Consider the following 20923-nt stretch of genomic DNA (forward strand, 5'->3'; position numbering starts at 1 on the left):
TTGCCATGTGATGTCACTTCCTACCATTGTAACCAATCGGTTGATGGTGTAGGTTATCTGTCATGTCAGGGGGATGTGTTATCATGCAGATCTTGCAGAAAGTTCCCTTGTTGGGTTCTTCCTCCCCTGAGCTGGATTCACTATCTTCCTCTGAAGAAGATATCTCAATTGGGAGGCAGCGTTTGTTGGCACAGTAAGATGGGCATTCAAAAGGGCAACATTTCAAGTCCAATTTTTTACGAACATAGTATTTTTCTTTGATGAATTCTTTGTATCTAAGGTAATCTTTCATAGTTTCTGGCAACTGAAGACTGTCTATTTTTTTAATGCCAAATTTACCAAGATAATGAAAGATGCGTCCACGGCAAAGTTCCTTAAGAGATTGCACTCGTTGAGATTCTTTTTCTAACCACTCAATTATATCTGGCCTTCTGTATATAGAAACAGGCCACTTTTTTCGCTGTAGCCATTTTTCATTGAGAAATGTTGGTTTTAATGCCACCATGAATTTGAGTACCTTCATCTGATTTTCATTTACAGCCATGAAAAAGTATGATGGTCCTCTCCATTTTGCATCAGGGACCAAACTACAACCATAATGAATCAAAGTAACTGCACATTCCTCAGAATGAATATTAATGGCGTGTTGGAGAGGGGTCTCTTTCCATTTGTACTTTTTGTCTATGCGATAACCATACTCCAGAAGTAATTTCACCATTGCAGGAATCTGCTGCTCCACAGCAACTGTCATGGCAGTCACTCCAGATGGGCTCTTGGAGTTGATCTTGATTCCATTTTCCAGCAAGAGTTCACAGATATCATATCTACGATATGCTACAGCATAATGTAAGGCATTCAGTCCACTTGTTGTTTTGGCATGTAGTTTGCAAAGAGAATTTATAAGCAACTCACAAATTTCTTTGTTGTCCTTTTGAATAGCTCTGAAAAATGAATAATTTTATTTTGTTATTCTAAATATATAAATGCATTTATCATACTTTACTTCCATATAGAAAAATGAGTAATTTCAGAAAAGAAGATCTCCTCAGAGTCTTACTTGATTAGGGGAGTTTCAGCACCAACACCTAGTCCTAGAATCCTGAGATTTATGTCCGCTCCAGCGTGAATCAGAAGCTGGACTATTTTGACAGCATTGGACAAAATGGCTCTGTAAAGGGGAGCACATCCTGTGGGGAAAATCATTAGTATTTTTAAAGAATATGTGTACCAAATAGTAATACATGTACTACATGTACTAACTCTGGTCGAAGGTTGCTGTATAGACATCCAAAATACAGGTATACAATTAGTAATCTGTATTTGAGTGACTTTTAATTTTAAAATACTGGTCTTCTTCAATCAGGTACTTTACATAATTGCTAAAATACATTATATATGTACTTTTGTACAAATACTATATGAAATTGATTAATATGCCTATTGATAACCATTACATGTAATATGTTAAGGTCAGAAATGTACCAAATTTTAGTTGCAGCAATTTATGGGTAGGAACTCTTTTAGAACACAAAAGGCTAAATGATGCTGTTTGACTTTAAATTCTACAACATACTGTTCCAAGTATTTACAGCAATTTTATGGGATATAATGATCAGCATATTGCGTACCTGACTCTTTATCAACAAAATTGACTTCACATTTCTGTTTACTGCAGTTCAGTAGCAGATCTGTGATTTCTTCATTGGCCCATCTAGCTGCCCACCTGAAAATTAGTCAAACTGCTTACCAGGGGTGTAACACTACATCAGTACATTGTTGTACTGTGATGCAGAAGGAGTCAATATCGAAGTATCAATGTTTTACAATACTTTCCAAAAGTACAATGATCAGGTTTTGGCCTTATAAGGAGAGTATATGCGTAAACGATATGGTGGAACTCGTTAAAAATCCAAAAGAAAAGTAAAATTTCTTTCTCTAGCAATTAAAAAGAAAAATTTCAAATTTTTATTTAGCTTAAATAGTTGGGTTTTAGAAAGTTCAAAAGACTCTTAGAATAAGATAATTTTGGGGAAAAAAAATGCTGGCATTAAATTTTCCTTCCTTAATATAAAAAAAAAACAGTTATGGAAAAACCACCAAATGTAAAAACTGGATATATCATATATGATATATTGTGATATTTTTTTGAAATATGATACTTTTTTCCTCAGGATACACAGCTGTACTGTTCACTATTTCAAAATAAATCTATTTGCAACAGTGTAAGAAGTAATTTAAGGCAATGTATGAATTTAGACATTCACAGACATAGATATTCAGAATGAATTTTTTTCTTTTTACAGATTAAAAATGTACACAAAGGATGCAGCAATAAAGGAATTAAAGATTCAAGATAAAAAAAAAAAAGAATTAGATCAAGCTACTGATCAGAATGTGGAGAATTCTGTCATTGCAACTGCATATGATTTGCCAATTAAAGTATTTTCACAATTACATACAGAAAACGGAAACATTTTATTCAGTGTTAATGAATTGTATGATTTGTAATGATTAGAACAATTACCAGATGGGTCTTCTTCCTTTGATGTTTTCATCATTAACATTGGCAGGTTTTGGCTTTGCTTTCAGTAGTAACTTTACAAGCTCTACATCGTTGAGTTCTGTAGCAATAAGTAACGGAGTCGGAAGTAAATGATTGTCAGTATCACGAGAGTTTACGTCCACTTTTCCCTCTTTAAGCATCTTCTTAATCTTACTATATTGACGTTCTATCATTAGGTCAAAGAAGTCTCTAGTGTTTGGATGAATATCAGGTTTCTCTTTTAGAAGCCTCTGGAGTTGGTCATTTGGTGGAGAGTTGATCACCATGTCTGTCTGTGAAATTAGGTTCTGCCTCTCAGGTACGTGGGGACGAGGCACTGCCAGAGGATCCTTGTTAAAGGCCACTTTAGTGGGGCCATTTTGGGGTTTACCTTTCCCCATCCTTAACTGGCCTCTGTTATTTGCAGTAGCAGACTTAGCCCTGCCTCGGCTGCTTTTTGGCCTGAAATTAAACATTCAGTTTTGTATAAAAGAAGGATGCTGAATTTACGTATTTGGCAAATTAAATGAAGACTGCCAGGTGAAGCTCTTTTTGACTGATAATGTTCTAATGAGCATGCATGCACACTTATGAATGATTTTTCATTGACCAATTACACATAAATCCAACAAAAATACGTGAGAAAAAAATGAATACCAGGCAATAAATTCATTTGGTCTGTAAATCATATATTTAGGGCAAAATTTAAGTAAGAAAATACATGAACCTGCAAAATATCTCCAATAACTGTAATCCCAAAGATTATACATTGTATTAAAAAAATTAAACTTCAAGTCAGACCATGCAAATTCTGGCAACAGTATTTAAACAGATTATTTATCAAGGGCATGAAGTCATCATTGAATTGATCTGACTAATTTTTATAAAATTCTCTCAATTTTATGTTCCCACAAATCATTTTACCTTTTAAACACAGTTTGATTTCTTTGAAAGCTCACGTTCATGTATGTACAATACCATCAACCACCATTATGAATTTTATAATTTATCACCTATTCATTACAATATTGATTTTAAAAGTAAGCTTTATCCCAATTCATCCAACAATCTTAACTAAAACATGCAGACTTAAGTGTTATGCCTTTTTTATTCACAAAATTGCCTCCATTGTGCGAATTACAAGCCATGAATTCTATCGCCCTTAGTAAAATTGACATTCATTGACAACAAAAATCGAAGGAGATTTACGAATGTGTACATATGATCCCTCACCATTTAATTAAAAGATTCCGAGATTAACTATCTTCCTTACTCTATTACAAGGCTTTCAGCACAAACAGTTTAATACTAATATTTCAATAAGTAAATGTATGAGAGAACTTTTATATCTATAGAAATTACAAATATTGAAGAATAAGATGGATGATCATCATATTCAGTGAAGTTTCTGCATCCATAATGCAATAATAAGAATCGAATGTTTGAATAAATGTTATCCTTTTTTTTTTAATTTGTTCAAATTAACATGACGTATAAGATTAAAACATACCGCTTCTCAATCATATCTGCCGAAGTCAAAAATCTCTAACAAAGTTCCTCTTCAGCCACTAGCATTCTAAATTCCCAATGAACTATCTAAATATATATATATGGTGCACTGATCACCTTAGGTGATAGTGGGACAAATTTCATCAGATCCTGCACACTCAGAATGCATAAAGCCTCACCTTGGGAAAAAATTTAAAAAGTCAGAAAGCACCTTAGAGATTACTGAACAATTCCTATGAGTTTGTATCAACACAAAAAAATCTCCCCCAGGTACTTTCACCACTCAACTGTTTCCTTGTAACTTGTCCAATTTCATTGATTATAAGATCTACTTTCAGTAACTTCAAAACTTCAAAGTTCCAAATGACTGCCAAAAGCAGGAGTTTATTCTTTTCCTGTCAGACTTAAACCCCCCTTTGACATTCTTTTAAAGGTATAGTCTCAGTTTCAAACTGCACAGGTAAATGCCAGTGCTGGGAATTGAAGGTGCACACTGTCAATCTATCCCTTAGAAGTGATATGAATTGGGCCCCGAATGGTCATTTAAAATATCCGTTACCACGTTCTTCAAATAAAATTGACTGGCTGGCACTAAAATTCGATACCTGCTTAAGCCTTTAAAAACAGAAGAGAAAATATTGATAGGGTTCAAAATAGCTGTAAAATAAATCTTGACAAAATATCATTTTCTTATGTTTCAGGTATTACGTAAACAAACTTGTATGTCTTTCGTCTATCTATCAAGAGCAATATTTGTTTTATACCTGTAAAGAATCGCTAAATTCTCCCAAAGAAAAAGTTTGAGGTAATATTTATTGTTATACATTGTACTATGTATTGATCATGAGCACTTGATGAATGGTCAATATTTAAACAACATTTCTGAAATAGAAATGACAAACAAGATGATTTTGATTGTATAGGGGTGGGTGATCAATTATTCACATCCGTGAAAATTATTGATCATTTAAGATAGATTTTATGAATTTATGTAACAAAACTAATCTAACAGAACTAAAACTTCCTGTGGATAATTGCTTTTCCTCATGTTGACATGTTGCAGAATTAGACAATGAATGCTAATTATCAAGTTATTGACTTGCAAAAAACACAAATATAAAAATACAAACCTTTTCTTTTGCTATTGCAATCATAGATTTTGGTTGGAACAAATCCCCCTTTTTTGAACAAAAAAGATTGCATTGGGTTATATACTAGAAGGAATAAACTTGGAAAGAGATAACGGAAGATCAAGTCTTCCTATTAATTAAGACATAAAGATGGTACCCTTTTCTTTATAATCAAGAATTCAGAAAGAGCACATAAAGTGAAGAAGGGTCAAATGTCATTTTTTTTTTTAAAAGGATATATTTTTTTTTTTTTTGAAGAGAAATAAGTGAATACAATAGTCAAAAGAGAAATGAAGTTTTGCATAAAATCAAAAGAATGTACACCTAGCTACTTGTAGATAATGAACAGAATATTTTCATTATTATGCACATTGAACGATACAATGCTCTTGAAAAACAGTGAAACAATTACGGTTGTGAACTCTCCTCTTTCTGTACCTGGTAATTTTTTTTTTTAATTTCTTACATGAGATTTGATAAGAAAAAAAGAATTTCCCTAATAAGGCTTAAAATTACTGGTGGAGGCCATGCTGACATGTTTCTCAAAGAAAACAATAATGAGAAATTGACTTTTAAATCAGTAGGATTAGATTTAATCCAGTGGCTTATAGTCAAATCATTTCTTTAACATGTTTACCGTAAAACCCGGTTATAGTGAAGGCCTAATTACTTTCCTATATCAGTAATTCTTTATATCTGTATTACAAATTTGTTCAAGTATATTTATAGGGAATTTACATGCACAATTTCTCCTCAAGTATAACCAAATATGTTCAAGCAGGGAAGTTACTGTATTATATGCAAAACTTGCATGAATTAAATTTCAATAAAAAATACCTGCAAAAAATAATGAAATTTTGTGATCGTAAAAGATTTGTTATAAAAGTGGTTTATTTTGTTATTTTACCTCTACAGGACACAAAATCAATTCACTATATCCTTAAATTTGTTTTATTTGAGTTCATTATAACCATAAAATTTGAAGGAATTAAATTGTTAAGAATTTTGTTGGGGATTGAAAAAAAATTTATTTCCATTAATTTGATATATCCATGTTCGTACTATGTATTAACAAGTTTTACTGTATACTAGTACATACAGGATCTGTGGTACTCAACATGTATTTACAATCAGTAGAATACTGGTCATAATTACCATTTTAAGAGTATATAGAAGTAGATCAATATATCTAAACTTAATATGTTTACTCAAAAGGAAAACTTTTTGCATTATTTAGAGACTTCACAGTGTCGGTGAGACAACATTACTGGTGCTTTATTTACTAATAGCAGTGAAACAATCTCTCAAAGATATATTCTAAATGATAGATAACTGATATGTACCAGTAATAACTGGAATGGACACAAAATTTTATTTATTTTTCATTTTGAGTTCAGAAAGGAGTATTGAAATATTATTTTAAAAAGACATTATAGGTCACTACCTGTGATTAAGGAATATTTTTTCAAATTTTCAAAAAATTAATTATCATAAAGTTGATTTTTTGAATACCGATACATGTATGCAATGCATGCAAGCACATATTTATGTATATGCTCATGTCTGTCTGTTTTCCATCTGACATTAAAATGTGGAAATAAATTCTTTTTCAAGGCTATACATAATTAGCATCCCGCCATCTTAACTTAAGAAAAGAATACAAAGTCATGGCAATTAAATTTCTTCCATTCCTAAAAGATACTTATCTCTCTAAACTCTGCTCAGAAAAATTTTCTACAATCAATGAAGAATCTATCAATTAAATATATACTCTCATATTGACATTCCCCTTTTAGAAGAAACAGGTTGAAATATAAGCCTCAGAAAAATTTAGTTTTGTTTGTCAATCTTATTAAATTTTAAGCTGATCATGGGTAACCATAAAATCTACATTTAAGACAAGATTACTGTGACAAGATTTGGTTAAGAAACAAAAACACATTATTGCGTTTCAATGAAAACTGGACAATGGAATTAAATTACATGCTTTTTGACTTCAAGGTTGCTATTGCTATATCAAGGGTTTATTTTTTCCTAACATAATGTCCAAGAATGAACTACAAGTGTCTGTTATATGAAAATGATGAAGGGTCAAAAGTGAACAAAATTTTAAAAAGGAAAAATAAAAATTTTGTTCTGAATTAGTTGAGTTGTACTAGTTTTTATCAAAATTCTTTACACAGTACGAAGAATGTAAAATTGTAAAAGCTTCAGTCCAAGAATTTATAGAAATTTTATATAATTATTAATGTTCAAAGAGACATTTTTTTTATAGATTTTTTTAATAGATGTTAATTTAGTTATAAACTTTTGATGCAAAGCTCAATTGGACACACAAATTCAATTTTTACTTTATTAAGTTCTTAGAAACAACTTCTTTGAACAACCTTATCTAGACATGAAACAGAACTTTAGTAACAGATTATCACAGTTATTCTTTTTTAAAGTGGAATGAAAACAAACCTTTTTACTTCCATCTGAATAATGTTTTCTAATTAGGTAAAATTTTCCACGATCCTCTTTGAAGTAATCCGTTGGTTTTCCATGTTGCAAAATAGAACTGCTGTCACAGCACTGTCATATAAACACTGTATCATCTGCAGAATGAGATCTTTGTCCAATCATTAGTTCAGAAAGGACACAACCTCTCTAAAACAAACTTGTGACCCATGATAAAGTTGACAGTCTTTGAATTAAATCACCTTCTCTCTGCATTTCTATTGTCTTTTTGAAGCTTTAACACACTGGTTAAGAATTTGCCTGTCGTTGTATTTAGAAAGTTGATCCTATCTCCATTGTGACAATAGATATGTTGCAACAACATATTTTTAAAAGTCTCCATTCAATGATCGGCTCTCAGGAGTACATGGGCAAAATCAATCATCGGGAAAAGCCATTTCTCTGCAAGGACATGAAAATATGTAAAGGGAGAATTTCTTGCTCTAGTCAGCCATATCTGAATCAATTCACCTGATCAGCCCAATTTACATTTGCTTTCAAGTTGCTTTTTAAAGTAGGTAATTAAATGCTAGGACTTTTTGTTGCCTGATAAATGAAGAGTGCAATGTACTCTAAAGAAATGTATGTGATAATTAACTTGGAGTGAACATTATGAATTAATATACATCTTGATTAGTTTGATCAATGTCAGAATGCAAGTGGGGGAGATTTTTCAAGTAAATGTTAATTTCATTTTTTTGTACTCTTTGTCAATATAAAGTATATATTAAGAGTCTAAAAATTAAATATTTAAGCTTAGAATAAAACAGCAATAAACTAAAACAGAGAATAGGTTCTTAAAGAAAAAGGAAAAATACCATATTCACCCTACTTAGCACCCAAGATATTTGAAAATGGGTTAAAAGAAGAGGCTTATTAGATTAGTCTAGTAAATTATAACTTGACTGAAATGGTTAGATTTACACTAAACACATCAAAGTACATGTTAAGACTGGTATATGGTCAGTAATTCCATTAAATGAAAGACTGCGTAAATTACATAACTCAGGTCAATTAGCAGATGAAGTCAATTTTATTTTAGATTGTAAAACACTGAGTAGCACTAAGAAGAACCTTTCAGTTTACATCAGAATTTTGAGAATTTTTAAGGACAAATATGGTAATCTGGCAAAAATCTGCTGTTTTTCTTCAATTTTGGAAATAAATGCTGTAATGGTGAATTTCATATTTTTCAACTCTGACATCCAAACTAGCAGGATCCACTAAAGCTAAAGTATAAATTGTTGTTGATCATTAATGTTAGTAAAACCAGGGATTTTGGTATCTGGAACCTCGATCTGTCAAAACTTGGGATATGTTGAAGTGAACACCCACTGGTCTTGAATACACAAGTTAGCATCTCAAGATTGATATCCCACACCTGAGGATATATTTCAGTTTTTGACAGTCCAACCATGTTCAAGATATTGAGAGTTGACTGTATTTCAATGAGGTGTATCTCAGTGCCATTTTATTTTCTCGGTTTTTACAACGGACAATTAGGTTGGACAAGAACTGAAAATTTAATGCTTTTCCCTCACTATGGTTATTTGTCTGTCTATTCAAATTGCTTACTAGAGTTTGACAATTATATAAAATTATACACATATCAGAGATTTTATCGGATATTAAAATTGGAATGTATTGAACTATCCTTCAAAATCTGTCAAATTATCATTATAGTTTCAATTCTTCTTTGGTCTTTGAATTTAAAATTGTGCCATATTTATTTGGATGCTCTTAATATTAGTAATGGCAGGCAATTTGTCAGTTTTTATATTATCAATATTCTAAAAAATTGAAATGTGCAATGCATAAAGTAGTTATATAGAAAAGTCTAATTGGAGAAAAATAACTCCCTTATTATTATGACGTATGAAACACCTACTCAAGCATTTACTCACATTATTTACGATAATTGCCCATTAATTTTACTTGGTCTTTAATTTCCTAAGTCATGTCAAACAACTGATAACATAAAGATCTTTAATTCTATCAGCTAATAACAGGCCTTTCAGAAAAATAATCTAAGATTTTTTTTTCATTGAAATTGAATAACTGTATACCTTAAAGTCTCAGCTAAAATCTTTGATTGATCTTGGATTTGTTTAATGTCAAATTACACATTTCTTTCTTTTTTCAAACATTCTCTGTGATAAAAATTATTTTTGTTCTTATATAGCTTATCAATATCACAGCTAACCAACAGTGATCGACAGATCAATATTGAGAAAATGGAAGAGATGCCACCTTATCGATGCCATTCCAAATAGAATGCGACCCTGTCAACAGCACAATGATGGTTTCCAACTGCTCTGAAGTACAACCACCCTTAAGCTCTCAGGTGTTGTTCTAAAAGTACTTATAATCTTCTAGGCTACACATGTCCGGAAGAAATATTAGCCCTCTAATATCACTAAACTGTTTTACATTTACTGCAACAAAACAGAATGAATCAAGTACATGGTGAATAAATATTAGTACATTGTAATTTATGTCTTCTACATTTCTGACAGTATCAAACAGATGTACTTCATACCTACCTGGATTTGAACAACAAGTGAAAAAATTATTAGCCATATGTTTCATCAATGACAATTTTCAAATAAGCTTCTTTCCAGATAAGATTATGGTACCATCAACAAATGGACATATATTTGTGCTTAAGAGGTGTTAACACTGTGGAGCGTGGGTAAAACTAAAGTTTAAAAAAAAAGTTTGATTGTAATGATTTATCAATTATCTTGATCTAATATAGTCCAGCATTATTGTTAACTTATAACTGAAATAATAAAAGAATTTAATAAACATTATCAACAGAGATTGTTTAGCCAGATTATTCATATAAATGATAGAGGTCTATTCTCTGTAATGTGACAGGGACCCCAGCTTATCTATATATGGCTCTGGGGATCAGATTGAATTGGTTCACCGTAGCAATGAGGTCCAGCCTTATCTATATGCCACCTGGAGACTGCCAGCTTTAATCAGATTGAGGGATTGTTTGAAGTGTTTTTAATGGCGTAAGATCAGTACCAATGATCAGTTAAAAATACATGGGTAAGGCAAGGTTCTCCTGTTACAAAAAGTGGGTAGCATGCTTCCAGAAATATCCAAATTTTCCAAGGAGGGGTAGATTTGATGGAGGAGTTAAAACTTGTTAATTCTTAAAAAATTATTGAGAGAACTGGAAAATGCTTAGAAATGTACAATTTTTAGAATAACAAAAGTACGGATTTTTAGATTTGAAACCATTCCAGTTCTACGGATGAAGAACGTTGTTTTTGCAATGGCTAACTATTGTAGTGAAACTTTGTCTCGACCATTAATTCGGAATTTTTGGCTGGAATAAATTCTTTAATGCTGTATGTTATTACTCAAGACTTGAAATGTATCAAGGTTACATCTCACAGCTTAAACTTAGCCAATGAATTAAAGTCAAGCTGTCAAAGAAACGTCAGTTTCAAGAATTTTCATATTCAGATGTATGAAGAAATCATATTATTGTAATGCAATTCAGAGACCATATTGCGTACTTATCCCTGTTCATAAGAATAAAACTTAACAAATATAAAAACCATACTTAATAGCTTATTTTACACCAAGTTCCCAGTAAAACTGGCCGTGATTCACAATGAATTTTCATATTCAGATGTATGAAGAAATCATATTATATAATGCAATTCAGAGACCATACTGCGTACTTATCCCTGTTCATAAGAATAAAACTTAACAAATATAAAAACCATACTTAATAGCTTATTTTACACCAAGTTCCCAGTAAAACTGGCCGTGATTCACATTGAATTATCTGATCCCAGAAATTGGAGCCTATAGGTTTTCTCCCTCTTCCTGCATTTGTCTTCATAGGAACCCCCCCCCCTCCCCCCTTCATATAGACCGATTCGAAATTTTTGTCATGAATTATCTGCCAGTGTCATATTTGTGATATAATCCATACCATCAATTCGAAAATTTTTCTAAAACCAACATTTTATGAAAATTTCTACCCACTAGCTAATCCTGTAGATTTTTCTATCTAATTAGAGAGTGTGTAGAAATTTTTATGAAATGTTTGTTTTAGGTATAAATCTTTCGAATTGATGGTATGGATTATATCACAAATATGATAACTTATGACAAAAAAGTCGAAACAGCCCGGGGTCTATATCGGGGGGGGGGGGTCTGTCCTCAAGCACCTATGTATTTACACCTTAGAATTATAACCAAACACTTGTCAATGACGGACCAACCTATACATTGGGAAATATTGTAACTTGTTTTACTTTGCAAAATCCTTCACACAAAAAGACATGCAGACTACAAATCTAAATAAATTCAGATCTTCCATTTTCTCCCCGGTTTTCCGTATGTCGCGTGGAAAATTGGGGAGCGGATGCAAGATCTAATTTTAATTAGATTGGCAGACTATACATCTATTGAAACAAATAAAAGTATCTATCATAAGGTTGTTAGTATTTTATACTGCCAACAAATCAAAGCATTCAGGCTTCTTTAAGTTCATCTTATGCAAATTTGTGCCCTATCGTGGTTATAAAGAATTTAAATAAAACTGGGTTTAGGCCCACACACCCCTTTCCAGAACACTGCTGGTGACGATCGTGTGGCATATCTTGTAGACATTTTGATCATTAGAGAAGCAAGCACATTTTTTAATATATCTATACACATATTTGCTAGTCAAGGGTTTTCTGTCGCTCATTTATGGGAAGCAGAGCGGACTGAAAACCCCGCGGGCCCTGCCTAGCGAAGATCTCTACATTTCACTCAAAGTACGAGCAATGGAAGTTAATATTGCTTATCATAAGCAACACTCAGAAGTTTGTTGTTCTAGGTAAATTACAAATGTATTTCTATAGACCCCTCATTGAAGCTTGTTCCAATATCATTGTAACATGATAAAACCAAAGGTAAATCGTAAGACTTTGGAAAATGTCCTGTGTCATTCTATAACACAAATTAAGTACATGTAGTTAATTTGAAAAGTACAAAAGACGATTTAAAAAAAACAAAATAGTTATGTCAATATCTAATTTATTATGTCAATCAAATATTTACAAGTAATTACAACATGCAGATGCAAGAGGTACCTTGGCCTAAACGAACGTATCAAAAAATTTCATGTTCATGCCTTTGCAAATAAAGAAAAGAATTACCCCAGTGAGATGCAGTTACTATGCTAAAAAAAAAAAGAACGCGACTTTCTTTCATAGATACAAATACTGCTCAAACATCTGGAAAAAAAGACCTTTTTGAATAGAGCTCATAAACTGGCAGTAAGCCATTTCATTTTCAGACTCTAGATTAAATTACTCGTGTGTGGGCGATTTCATGACGCCACTCTTTGGCCAGAGAGAGATTTTTGTCCAGTTTTTTTAGTTCCTAATTCAGCTCTCGGTCTTATACAAAGAATGTTGTATCTTTTCCTCTGTATGACTTTGACATTGTTTTCTGCAACGGGTCTTAAAGAAACTTGTCTTCAATTAGTTATTCAAAACAAAGTAATCGCCAAGGTTCCGTGTATAAGAACGTGGTCAGGCATGCAAGATGAATAAAAATGACACGAATGGACTCTCGTACCTCATGCTTAAAACCTGACAAAATTGGTATATATATATAATACATGCATGATCTGATTTAAGAATTAAAAAAAAGCAGTGGAATACTCATAATAGTCATATTAATGACTCAGCTGAGCCAAAATTGTCTGACACTTGTCTCTGAACACTCGAGGAATCTCCTCACTAGAAACTGAACTTGCTGTAGTTTGGCTCTAGGTATTCTAGCGGCTTCCACTTGCGCTCATGGCTAAATTTCACTCGCTCTGACCATTCCAGCTAAAAAGAAAATAAATGATATTTTTTTCCAGGTGAGTTTAAATATACAAGGATCGGTTTATATTGCTCTTCCACACAGTCAGAGAAATTAGGTATTATTTTTTTTTAATAAATTTATTTCTGGACTTTAAGGTGAACATCTTGGTTTCCGAAGATGATTGTGTCATATTGTAATTTTTGAATTAACTGAGTGGTAGTAAATACAAAAATTACAATATGACAACAAGTTGTCATATTGTAATTTTTGTATTTACTACCACCCAGTAAATTCAAAAATTACAATATGACAATTGCATGATAAAGAAAACCACTTACCAAGTGAGAGGGGAATTTCAGTTGATGAACCTCTCTGCGATCAACATCCATGGTCGCATAATACTGAAAAAAACAGCATATGCATTTTGGTGAGAATCTTTATTAAATTTTTAAAATGACAACTTCTGAAATATTGCTAGCCTGCATATTGCTGTTAAAATATTTCTGTGAGGTCGCTTTTACTACTAATTTCAAAACAGTTTGTCTGCACGATTCTTACCCAGTTCTCAATCCTTTCCTTCATTTTATCAGGAAAAGACTTGGACGTGAACTGTTGCTAATAAAGACGAGAAGAGAGGGGATAGAAAACAGATCTGTATACATATAATACAAACGCAAGGAGAGAGAGAGAGAGAGAGAAAGAAAGAGAGAAGGAAAGAGAGAGAGAGAGAGAGACTTACCGAACAGTTGGTGTTGTCTCCGTGATGACGAAGATGGTCAGTATTGTGTTCCACAGTGCAGAACATTTGTCCGTCTGAATTAGAAGGCTGTTGAACCATAGATAGGTACACCTGGTTTTGAAGACCAACAAGATACATGGAAGAGCCATCCATTACTACACTGAAAGGCTGATCCTTGGGAGACAGTTCTGTTAGAGTATAAATACTGCTCAAGTCATTCAATTCTCCAAGAAAGTCAGTGGTTGAAAGAGTGTCTATAAAAAGCGTGTTAGCAGCAGATGGTTCCGACCCAGGAACTTCACTGACAGTCCCTGCATCACATACTTTCTGGAGATTTGCAAAGTCCTCAGTAACCATTTTGTCTGCAGTCTCACTGTCGCAGTGAAATGTGTTTTTTGTAGACGTACACTGTTCATTTTGAGGACTGACGTGAGACGAGGTGATGGGCTGATGAGGACGATGTTTCCTCCCGCCCTTCTTTCCTCGTCTAATTTTTCTTCTTTTTGCCTACAATATACAGCATATTTTTATTTGGAGGCATTAAATGATACCTCAAATGTCCGAAAGCTCTTTTGTCTCAACCAAAATAATTCCAGCAGTGACATATCGCTACATATAAACAGGACCTACGATTTACAAGGGGATGCGGTGGTGTTTCAATACAAATTAACTTACTGTGTTGACTACTACTAACTGCACATATTCGGAAAGGGAAAGGTGTTATATTTTACAAGGGAAATGATGAAATGTTAGTTAAGCAAGATTTTTTTGCAGGGTCGACCCACTGGTTGTCTTGTATAGAATTAATTTCTGTGATTAACTTCATATTTCGAGAATGATTAAATCAAAATTGTATTTATGTAGGTAACTGATACCATTGCATCCAGCTCTGTACAAGAGTCCTCCAATGAAAGTCGTCGTTTCATTGTCAATTTTTAGTTTTATCGCAGAGATTATTTTGCACGTCCGTTCACTACTGAATGGCGCCGTAACTATGAGCTGTTGCCACAACGCAACAGCCTCATCCTGCATCCCCCATAGCAACGCGCATTTTTCATCTTTTTTTTTTTTTTTTTTTTTTTTTTTTTGCAAATTTAATTTTACATATCTCTTATCTTAAAAAATTGCTGTTTGTTGAAATAATTTGAAGGTTTTTTTTCTTAAGAAAAAGAAATATATTATCAGCAAATATCTGCGAGAGGTTAGATTCGAAACGCATGGAACAACTAGTATTGTAGAATTCCGGTATGAGGAATTTATTGCAATTTTACTTTAGAAAAGATCAAATCAACGCCCTCCTCCTATTATATTTAATATACTTGCTTACTTACCTGGTCATATGAACCTAACAAATTCCTAACACATTCATATCAAATGACGTTAAATTTACCTATGCGCTTTACGTCACAGGTGATGTTGATCAATGCGCGCCAAAATCGGTATGCTTTTCCGTGGATTTGTAGAAATGTTGACGATAAGCCAATAATGTTTCTTGCGAGGGTTTGGCATGAAATATTTACTTTATTTGTTCAACCAGAAGGGGAGAAAGTGGGAGGCACCAGACAAGGGTTCATTTAACTGCCCTTGTACCACGGCGTGTATTTTAGGCCCAATATCAGCCTATAACTATGCCGGTCTATATAGCTTCAAGTACAGTGTGAAAGCTTGATATTTAAAATATTTTTTTTAAAGGAGAGGGGAAATAATGTCTTTTTAGGAAGAATTTCAGTTGGGGGGGGCAAACATTTTTACTATAATTTTTTTTTTGGGGGGGGGGGGCATTACAAAGCAAAAATTCTTTTTTTAGCAAAAAAATGGGGGTCATTGAAGGGACACAGCATAAAGTAGCTTTGTTTTTATAGTATACTATACATGTATATATCGGCAAAATTATAGCCCCGCCGTTCCTTTGACCATGCTTTACTAAACGGAGAGTTTACATTTTTTTAAGCATAGTTTATTTTCCGGACTATCTATAGCTTCCAGTTTAATTTATATTTTACATTTGAGGTAAAATATCCGGTATGTATAATTATCTAGCAGACGACTCGAAGTTCGAACTTTTTACGATATTTAATAGAAGGTATGAAACAATATTGAGCACTTAAAAATATGTCATTTATTATATTGATTTGAAATACTTAAGACTTCTGATAAAAATCTTAAAACAAACGTGAATTATATCTTTGACGAGAATTTCAACTTTCAATTGCAGAAAATTAACTTCCGCAACGATATGCAATTGTTTCGTATACAGGGCATCCCTACTTATTTTTAAAGATAAGTAGGGATGCCCTGTATACGAAAAATTTCCTCCTGAATTTGAACTTGGTACCAGACTTCAAGATTACTGCTGTACCTATCTATACACAACATTAGAAAACGAAAAATATGTAAAATTCATGTTTATCTTTATAAAAATGAGATATGTTTAAGAATCTGCCTTACGACCGTGGGTGTATGAAAATTGTTGTTAAAAGTTAACGATACCGTTTGTGGATAATTCTTATATTTTCTTTCAAGTGCACTAATGTGTCCTTAAGAGAATAATTTTGTTAGCCGTGCCTTTGAATTAATAGTTTATTTAAAAAAACATTCCATAAATGTTCATCTTTATATTTCGGCATTTATATAGAACATTATAGGTAGATTTAGCTTTCTAGGGTAGTATATGAAAGTGAGTGGGGTATTTTATCCCACAACACAACTCACAGAGTGAGCATCATCTGAGGACTAGCATATTATTGTAAATTTGCAACATTTTCAGATTGGTAGTTTCATGAATCAGCCTCTGTAAATGTATGTGCATGTCGTTCGAAAGGCCGTACCTTATACTCTTGGAATGCTTTTTAAAAAAAGGCATTAACGCTTTTTTTCAGATGGCATCTCATGATTTTGACATCGACGATAATTCCATCCTATCTCTAATTGATGATGTTATATTGTCCGTCATTCAGCAAATCAGTGACAACAAGCCACCAGTTCTGAGCCATTTCAACAGAGGAACCTGGCAAAACATTACATACGACAAAAATGTAGGTCTCTGTGTCAATGATGCCATGAAAATGACATCAGTACGTTTTGATTCCAAACTATCCCTAAAGAAATTCACTTTGATGATAAAACTTTTGTCAATGGTATATAGTCTTATTCAGACTGACAGATTCTGTACCAAGCGTGATTTATATTACCAAGACACTACATTGTTTGGAAACCAAACAGCATTAGACGAGGCTCTAGAAAATATCTCCTGCATGCTACAAGTACCAAGGTGGCGTCTACATGTGCTGGCTACCTCAAAAGGATGTATTGCAGGAAATTTGTCTTTTTATGATGTAGATGGTAACTACGTAGACTGTAGCAAGACCATGTCAGGGATCCAAGTTCCTAGTCATATTGCAGGAATGCAGCATATTCAAACGGATGCTGATTTTATTTTAGTCATAGAGAAGGATGCAATTTTCCAGCGTTTATTAAGCGAGGGATTTTGTGAAATAATGCGTCCTTGCATAATTGTAACAGGAAAAGGTTTTCCTGACATGAACACCAGAATGCTTTTAAACAGATTGTGGAGAGAGTTTTCTCCAAGATTTTTCATTCTTGTGGATGCAGATCCTTATGGAATAGAGATTATGTCCATTTACAAATTTGGATCCCGTTCTTTGTCATTTGAGGCCCCCATGTTGACTGTGCCTGATATGGAATGGCTGGGGGTTTTACCAAGCGACATTCAACGTCTACAACTGAAAGAAAATAGTCTTATAGAGCTAAAGCCATCAGACAAAAGTAAAATAAGTAACATTTTGGCAAGACCGTATGTTTCTGAATCACAGTTTCTGTACAAGGAACTCAATGTTTTGTTGGAACTTGGAAAAAAGGCTGAAATTGAGAGTCTTGACTCCATATCTTTATCTTTCCTTGCAAATGTTTATCTTCCAACCAAAATGAGACATAGTTCTCAGTAGCAGAGATATAGAATTTTTAAGTATATGTATTAAGAATTGGCTCAATTCTAAAGGTAAAGAAATGAATTAATACAATTAAGTTACACGAGTAGTGAAAGCCTCAAATTTTCATTTTGTATTACTCTCAAATTTTCTTTTAAAATTGTGCATTGTTTTTAACATTGTCATGTTCAAGGTTTTGGACAGGTAAATAGGTTTTTTAAATAGGAATTTAATTGCTCATCTGAGCCAAAAATGAGCATCTTTTCTGATTGAAAAATATCTTACTTCTGTCTGAAGGTACTTTATTTTTTAATTGCCATGTGTGCATGTGCTTGAACATTTTCTTGGTGTAAACATTCAGTGACAAACAATATCTAAAATGAAAAAAAAAATTATGGAGAGATGTTGATTTGCATGGATATTTATTTCAGATGAAAGCTTCCCTCATTCCCTAGACAAAATCTCACAAATATTTTTCAAACTATTCATTTTAAGAACTTTTCTTATTTATTAATAAAACTCTTAGGGATCCAGGCCCGTAGCAACAGTCTCAAAAGGGAGGGGGGGGGCAACTTCCCAAAAAATCTGACAAGCAAAAAAACCTATTTACCTGTCCAAAACCTGGAATACAGCAACAAAAAGTGGGGGGGGGGGCGCCAACCATCATCTAAAGGAGAATTTACTATAATAGAAAAATACTATACCCAGGAAGAGGAGGGCGTTCTACGAGTCTGGGGATCCCTCTATCAGGAACGTATCCTGGCGACAGAAGAACGACAGGGTTCCAATAGTCAAGTGCCTTGAGTCAACATACCAATTTTAAGAATTCAAATGGTCATCAAAAAATTCTATCAATACTTAATACATGTACCTTTGAAATTCAATTAGCAATATTTCCATGATTTATCATTTCTCAGGACAATTTTAGTGAAAGTTTTAATAACTCAGATGAGAAAATTATACAAGTCTTCTTGAAAAAAGTTAAGCATCCGTCCTGAAAATAAATATATATTAAAAACTGGTTGTTATTTTGTGTCAACAACCATAGCTTTTTAAGCCCCTTACGATTTAGTTGAATACAGTTCACTATTATAGTAAACTGTAAATAAATAACTATTGAGAAAAAAGAACTACAGTAATTCATTGCATGACACTTTACAAAGACTAGTATCCAATTATCTTCATTGAATTTGATTTGAATTAATTTATTTATGATAAATTATATTATAATAAATTTATGATAGTCAATGTTGTTTGAAAGTAAAAGTTATATCTTTTTCGCCCCCCCCCCCCCCAAAAAAAAAAAAACAAAACAAAACAAAAAACAAAAGAAGACAAAACAAAAACATATTTTGAATATCTTGACTTTTCTTAAGGAAACGTTTTTTAAAAATTGCAAGTTTATATATAATACTCAATTCAAATGCTATAGAAAGGAGATGTGCAAACAAGGCGTGGGAAATGCCGATGTTACATAATCATTCAATTTGTGAATTTAGTGTCAACGGTAAACACATTGTCACTAGCACTTGAACACACGTGGTCCCTGCCGATCAGATATTTTTGGTCAGGGAAAATATCGAAGGTGGAAACGACACTGGTATTTGCCTGATTAGCAAATAAAACGTTTCAGAAATCGAACTAACTATTGTCTTACATGAAGTAAATATGTTCATGAATGTGGCTTCATTACTAACATCAAATTTATTACATATACATTCTAGTTACTGATCTTACATCTTTTAAATGAAAGTGGGGGTGGGGTGGGGGGTGGAATATGTATAATACATTTTTCAATATATTTTAAACAAACGTAGGAAAAAGGTCGAATTTTCCCTGATCAAATATGTTTAAATACGTACAATGAACTGGTTTCAACTATTTTAGATATAAAACTGATATATCTTAAATTTACACACACTGAACAATTTGTTTCTGTAGACAGATTATTTTCAAATCAGGGCCCTTTTAGGCCTTACAAATTACAAACACGATTGATACAATTACCAACAAGCACGGACATAATTATGTGTATATAAAATAATCTACAGTACATGCTTTTGTATACATTGAAGTTGGGTAAGTATTACACTATTATTATATATGAAAGTAAGATAATCGACACTGGTGGATTTAAGGGGGGGGGGCGTGGGGGGCCCACGCCCCCCCCCCCCCCCTAAAATTTTCAAAGTATGACATGACTAATATTAATAATGCCATACTTTGTTTTTATAATTAATGGTCAATTAAAAAATGGTAATTTTATTTGAGGACCAAGTATCGGTTTTCTTAAAAATCAAGTCTGAAAACCTTGCATTCCCTAGGTTCTGAATATTATCTCATAATTATTCAAACCGGAAAACGTCTCCCGATTTCGTTTGAAGGGTAGACTGCACTTGTCAATTTCCTATCATGATGCAAGGAAAATTACTGAAATATTTAAAGGCTGGTCGAAGGTAAATAAATGAATTTAAAGTCAGACGGTCTACGTTACAAACCCGTCCACTGATTGATGTATTTATTTATCAAATGGTGTAACCATGCAGTAATTTACTTACATAGATAGAAGACTTTTTTTAATTACACACATCTCATAATCTTTCCATATAAATGGAATTTAACGCCAGGATATAGGTAAGTATGGTGTAACTTCGACCACCTGGTTAATTTCGACCGTTCATAAATACCTTAAAACTTAATTTTTTAGATATGATATCTTAAG

The 20923-nt window shown here is 32.9% G+C and overlaps 3 protein-coding genes across 4 annotated transcripts; 1 reads left to right on the top strand and 2 right to left on the bottom strand.

Moving 5' to 3' along the window:
• Positions 1–8096, bottom strand: LOC133171599 (putative ankyrin repeat protein RF_0381). The gene is made up of 5 exons (XM_061306387.1): positions 7645–8096; positions 2525–3004; positions 1629–1723; positions 1058–1187; positions 1–941 (listed from the first exon to the last, which is right to left on the bottom strand). The coding sequence occupies exons 1-5, from the start codon at positions 7656–7658 to the stop codon at positions 14–16; spliced, it is 1647 nt and encodes a 548-aa protein (XP_061162371.1). The 5' UTR covers positions 7659–8096; the 3' UTR covers positions 1–13.
• Positions 8097–13364: 5268 nt separating this feature from the next.
• Positions 13365–15299, bottom strand: LOC133171603 (uncharacterized). 2 transcript variants are annotated; one of them, XM_061306390.1, is made up of 4 exons: positions 15130–15299; positions 14255–14761; positions 13854–13916; positions 13365–13538 (listed from the first exon to the last, which is right to left on the bottom strand). In XM_061306390.1, the coding sequence occupies exons 1-4, from the start codon at positions 15178–15180 to the stop codon at positions 13446–13448; spliced, it is 714 nt and encodes a 237-aa protein (XP_061162374.1). In that variant the 5' UTR covers positions 15181–15299; the 3' UTR covers positions 13365–13445. The 2 variants fall into 2 exon arrangements, 1 of the variants encoding a protein (XP_061162374.1); XR_009718821.1 differs by lacking the exons at positions 14255–14761; positions 15130–15299 and adding an exon at positions 14074–14134.
• A 1834-nt stretch (positions 15300–17133) lies between these two features.
• LOC133204839 (meiotic recombination protein SPO11-like) lies at positions 17134–18219 on the top strand. Its single transcript, XM_061340583.1, has one exon. It carries the CDS (start codon positions 17134–17136, stop codon positions 18217–18219), a length of 1086 nt encoding a protein of 361 aa, XP_061196567.1.
• The last annotated feature ends 2704 nt before the right edge of the window (positions 18220–20923 follow it).

This window comes from Saccostrea echinata, unplaced genomic scaffold (genome assembly GCF_033153115.1).
Source record: "Saccostrea echinata isolate AGI-Se365-2 ecotype Australia unplaced genomic scaffold, CSIRO_AGI_Sech_v1 ptg000054l, whole genome shotgun sequence".
Classification (NCBI taxonomy): domain Eukaryota; kingdom Metazoa; phylum Mollusca; class Bivalvia; order Ostreida; family Ostreidae; genus Saccostrea; species Saccostrea echinata.

Coding starts and splice junctions, on each gene's coding strand:
- LOC133171603 (XM_061306390.1), bottom strand. CDS start 15,180: ATGAAACGACGACTTTCATTGGAGGACTCTTGTACAGAGCTGGATGCA. Junction 13,917..14,254: donor GAGACAACACCAACTGTTCG/GTAAGTCTCTCT, acceptor TGTTTTTTTCAG/TATTATGCGACCATGGATGT. Junction 13,539..13,853: donor TGAAATTCCCCTCTCACTTG/GTAAGTGGTTTT, acceptor TTTTCTTTTTAG/CTGGAATGGTCAGAGCGAGT.
- LOC133204839 (XM_061340583.1), top strand. CDS start 17,134: ATGGCATCTCATGATTTTGACATCGACGATAATTCCATCCTATCTCTA.
- LOC133171599 (XM_061306387.1), bottom strand. Junction 1,724..2,524: donor AAAGGAAGAAGACCCATCTG/GTAATTGTTCTA, acceptor ACTAATTTTCAG/GTGGGCAGCTAGATGGGCCA. Junction 1,188..1,628: donor TTTTGTTGATAAAGAGTCAG/GTACGCAATATG, acceptor TTTTCCCCACAG/GATGTGCTCCCCTTTACAGA.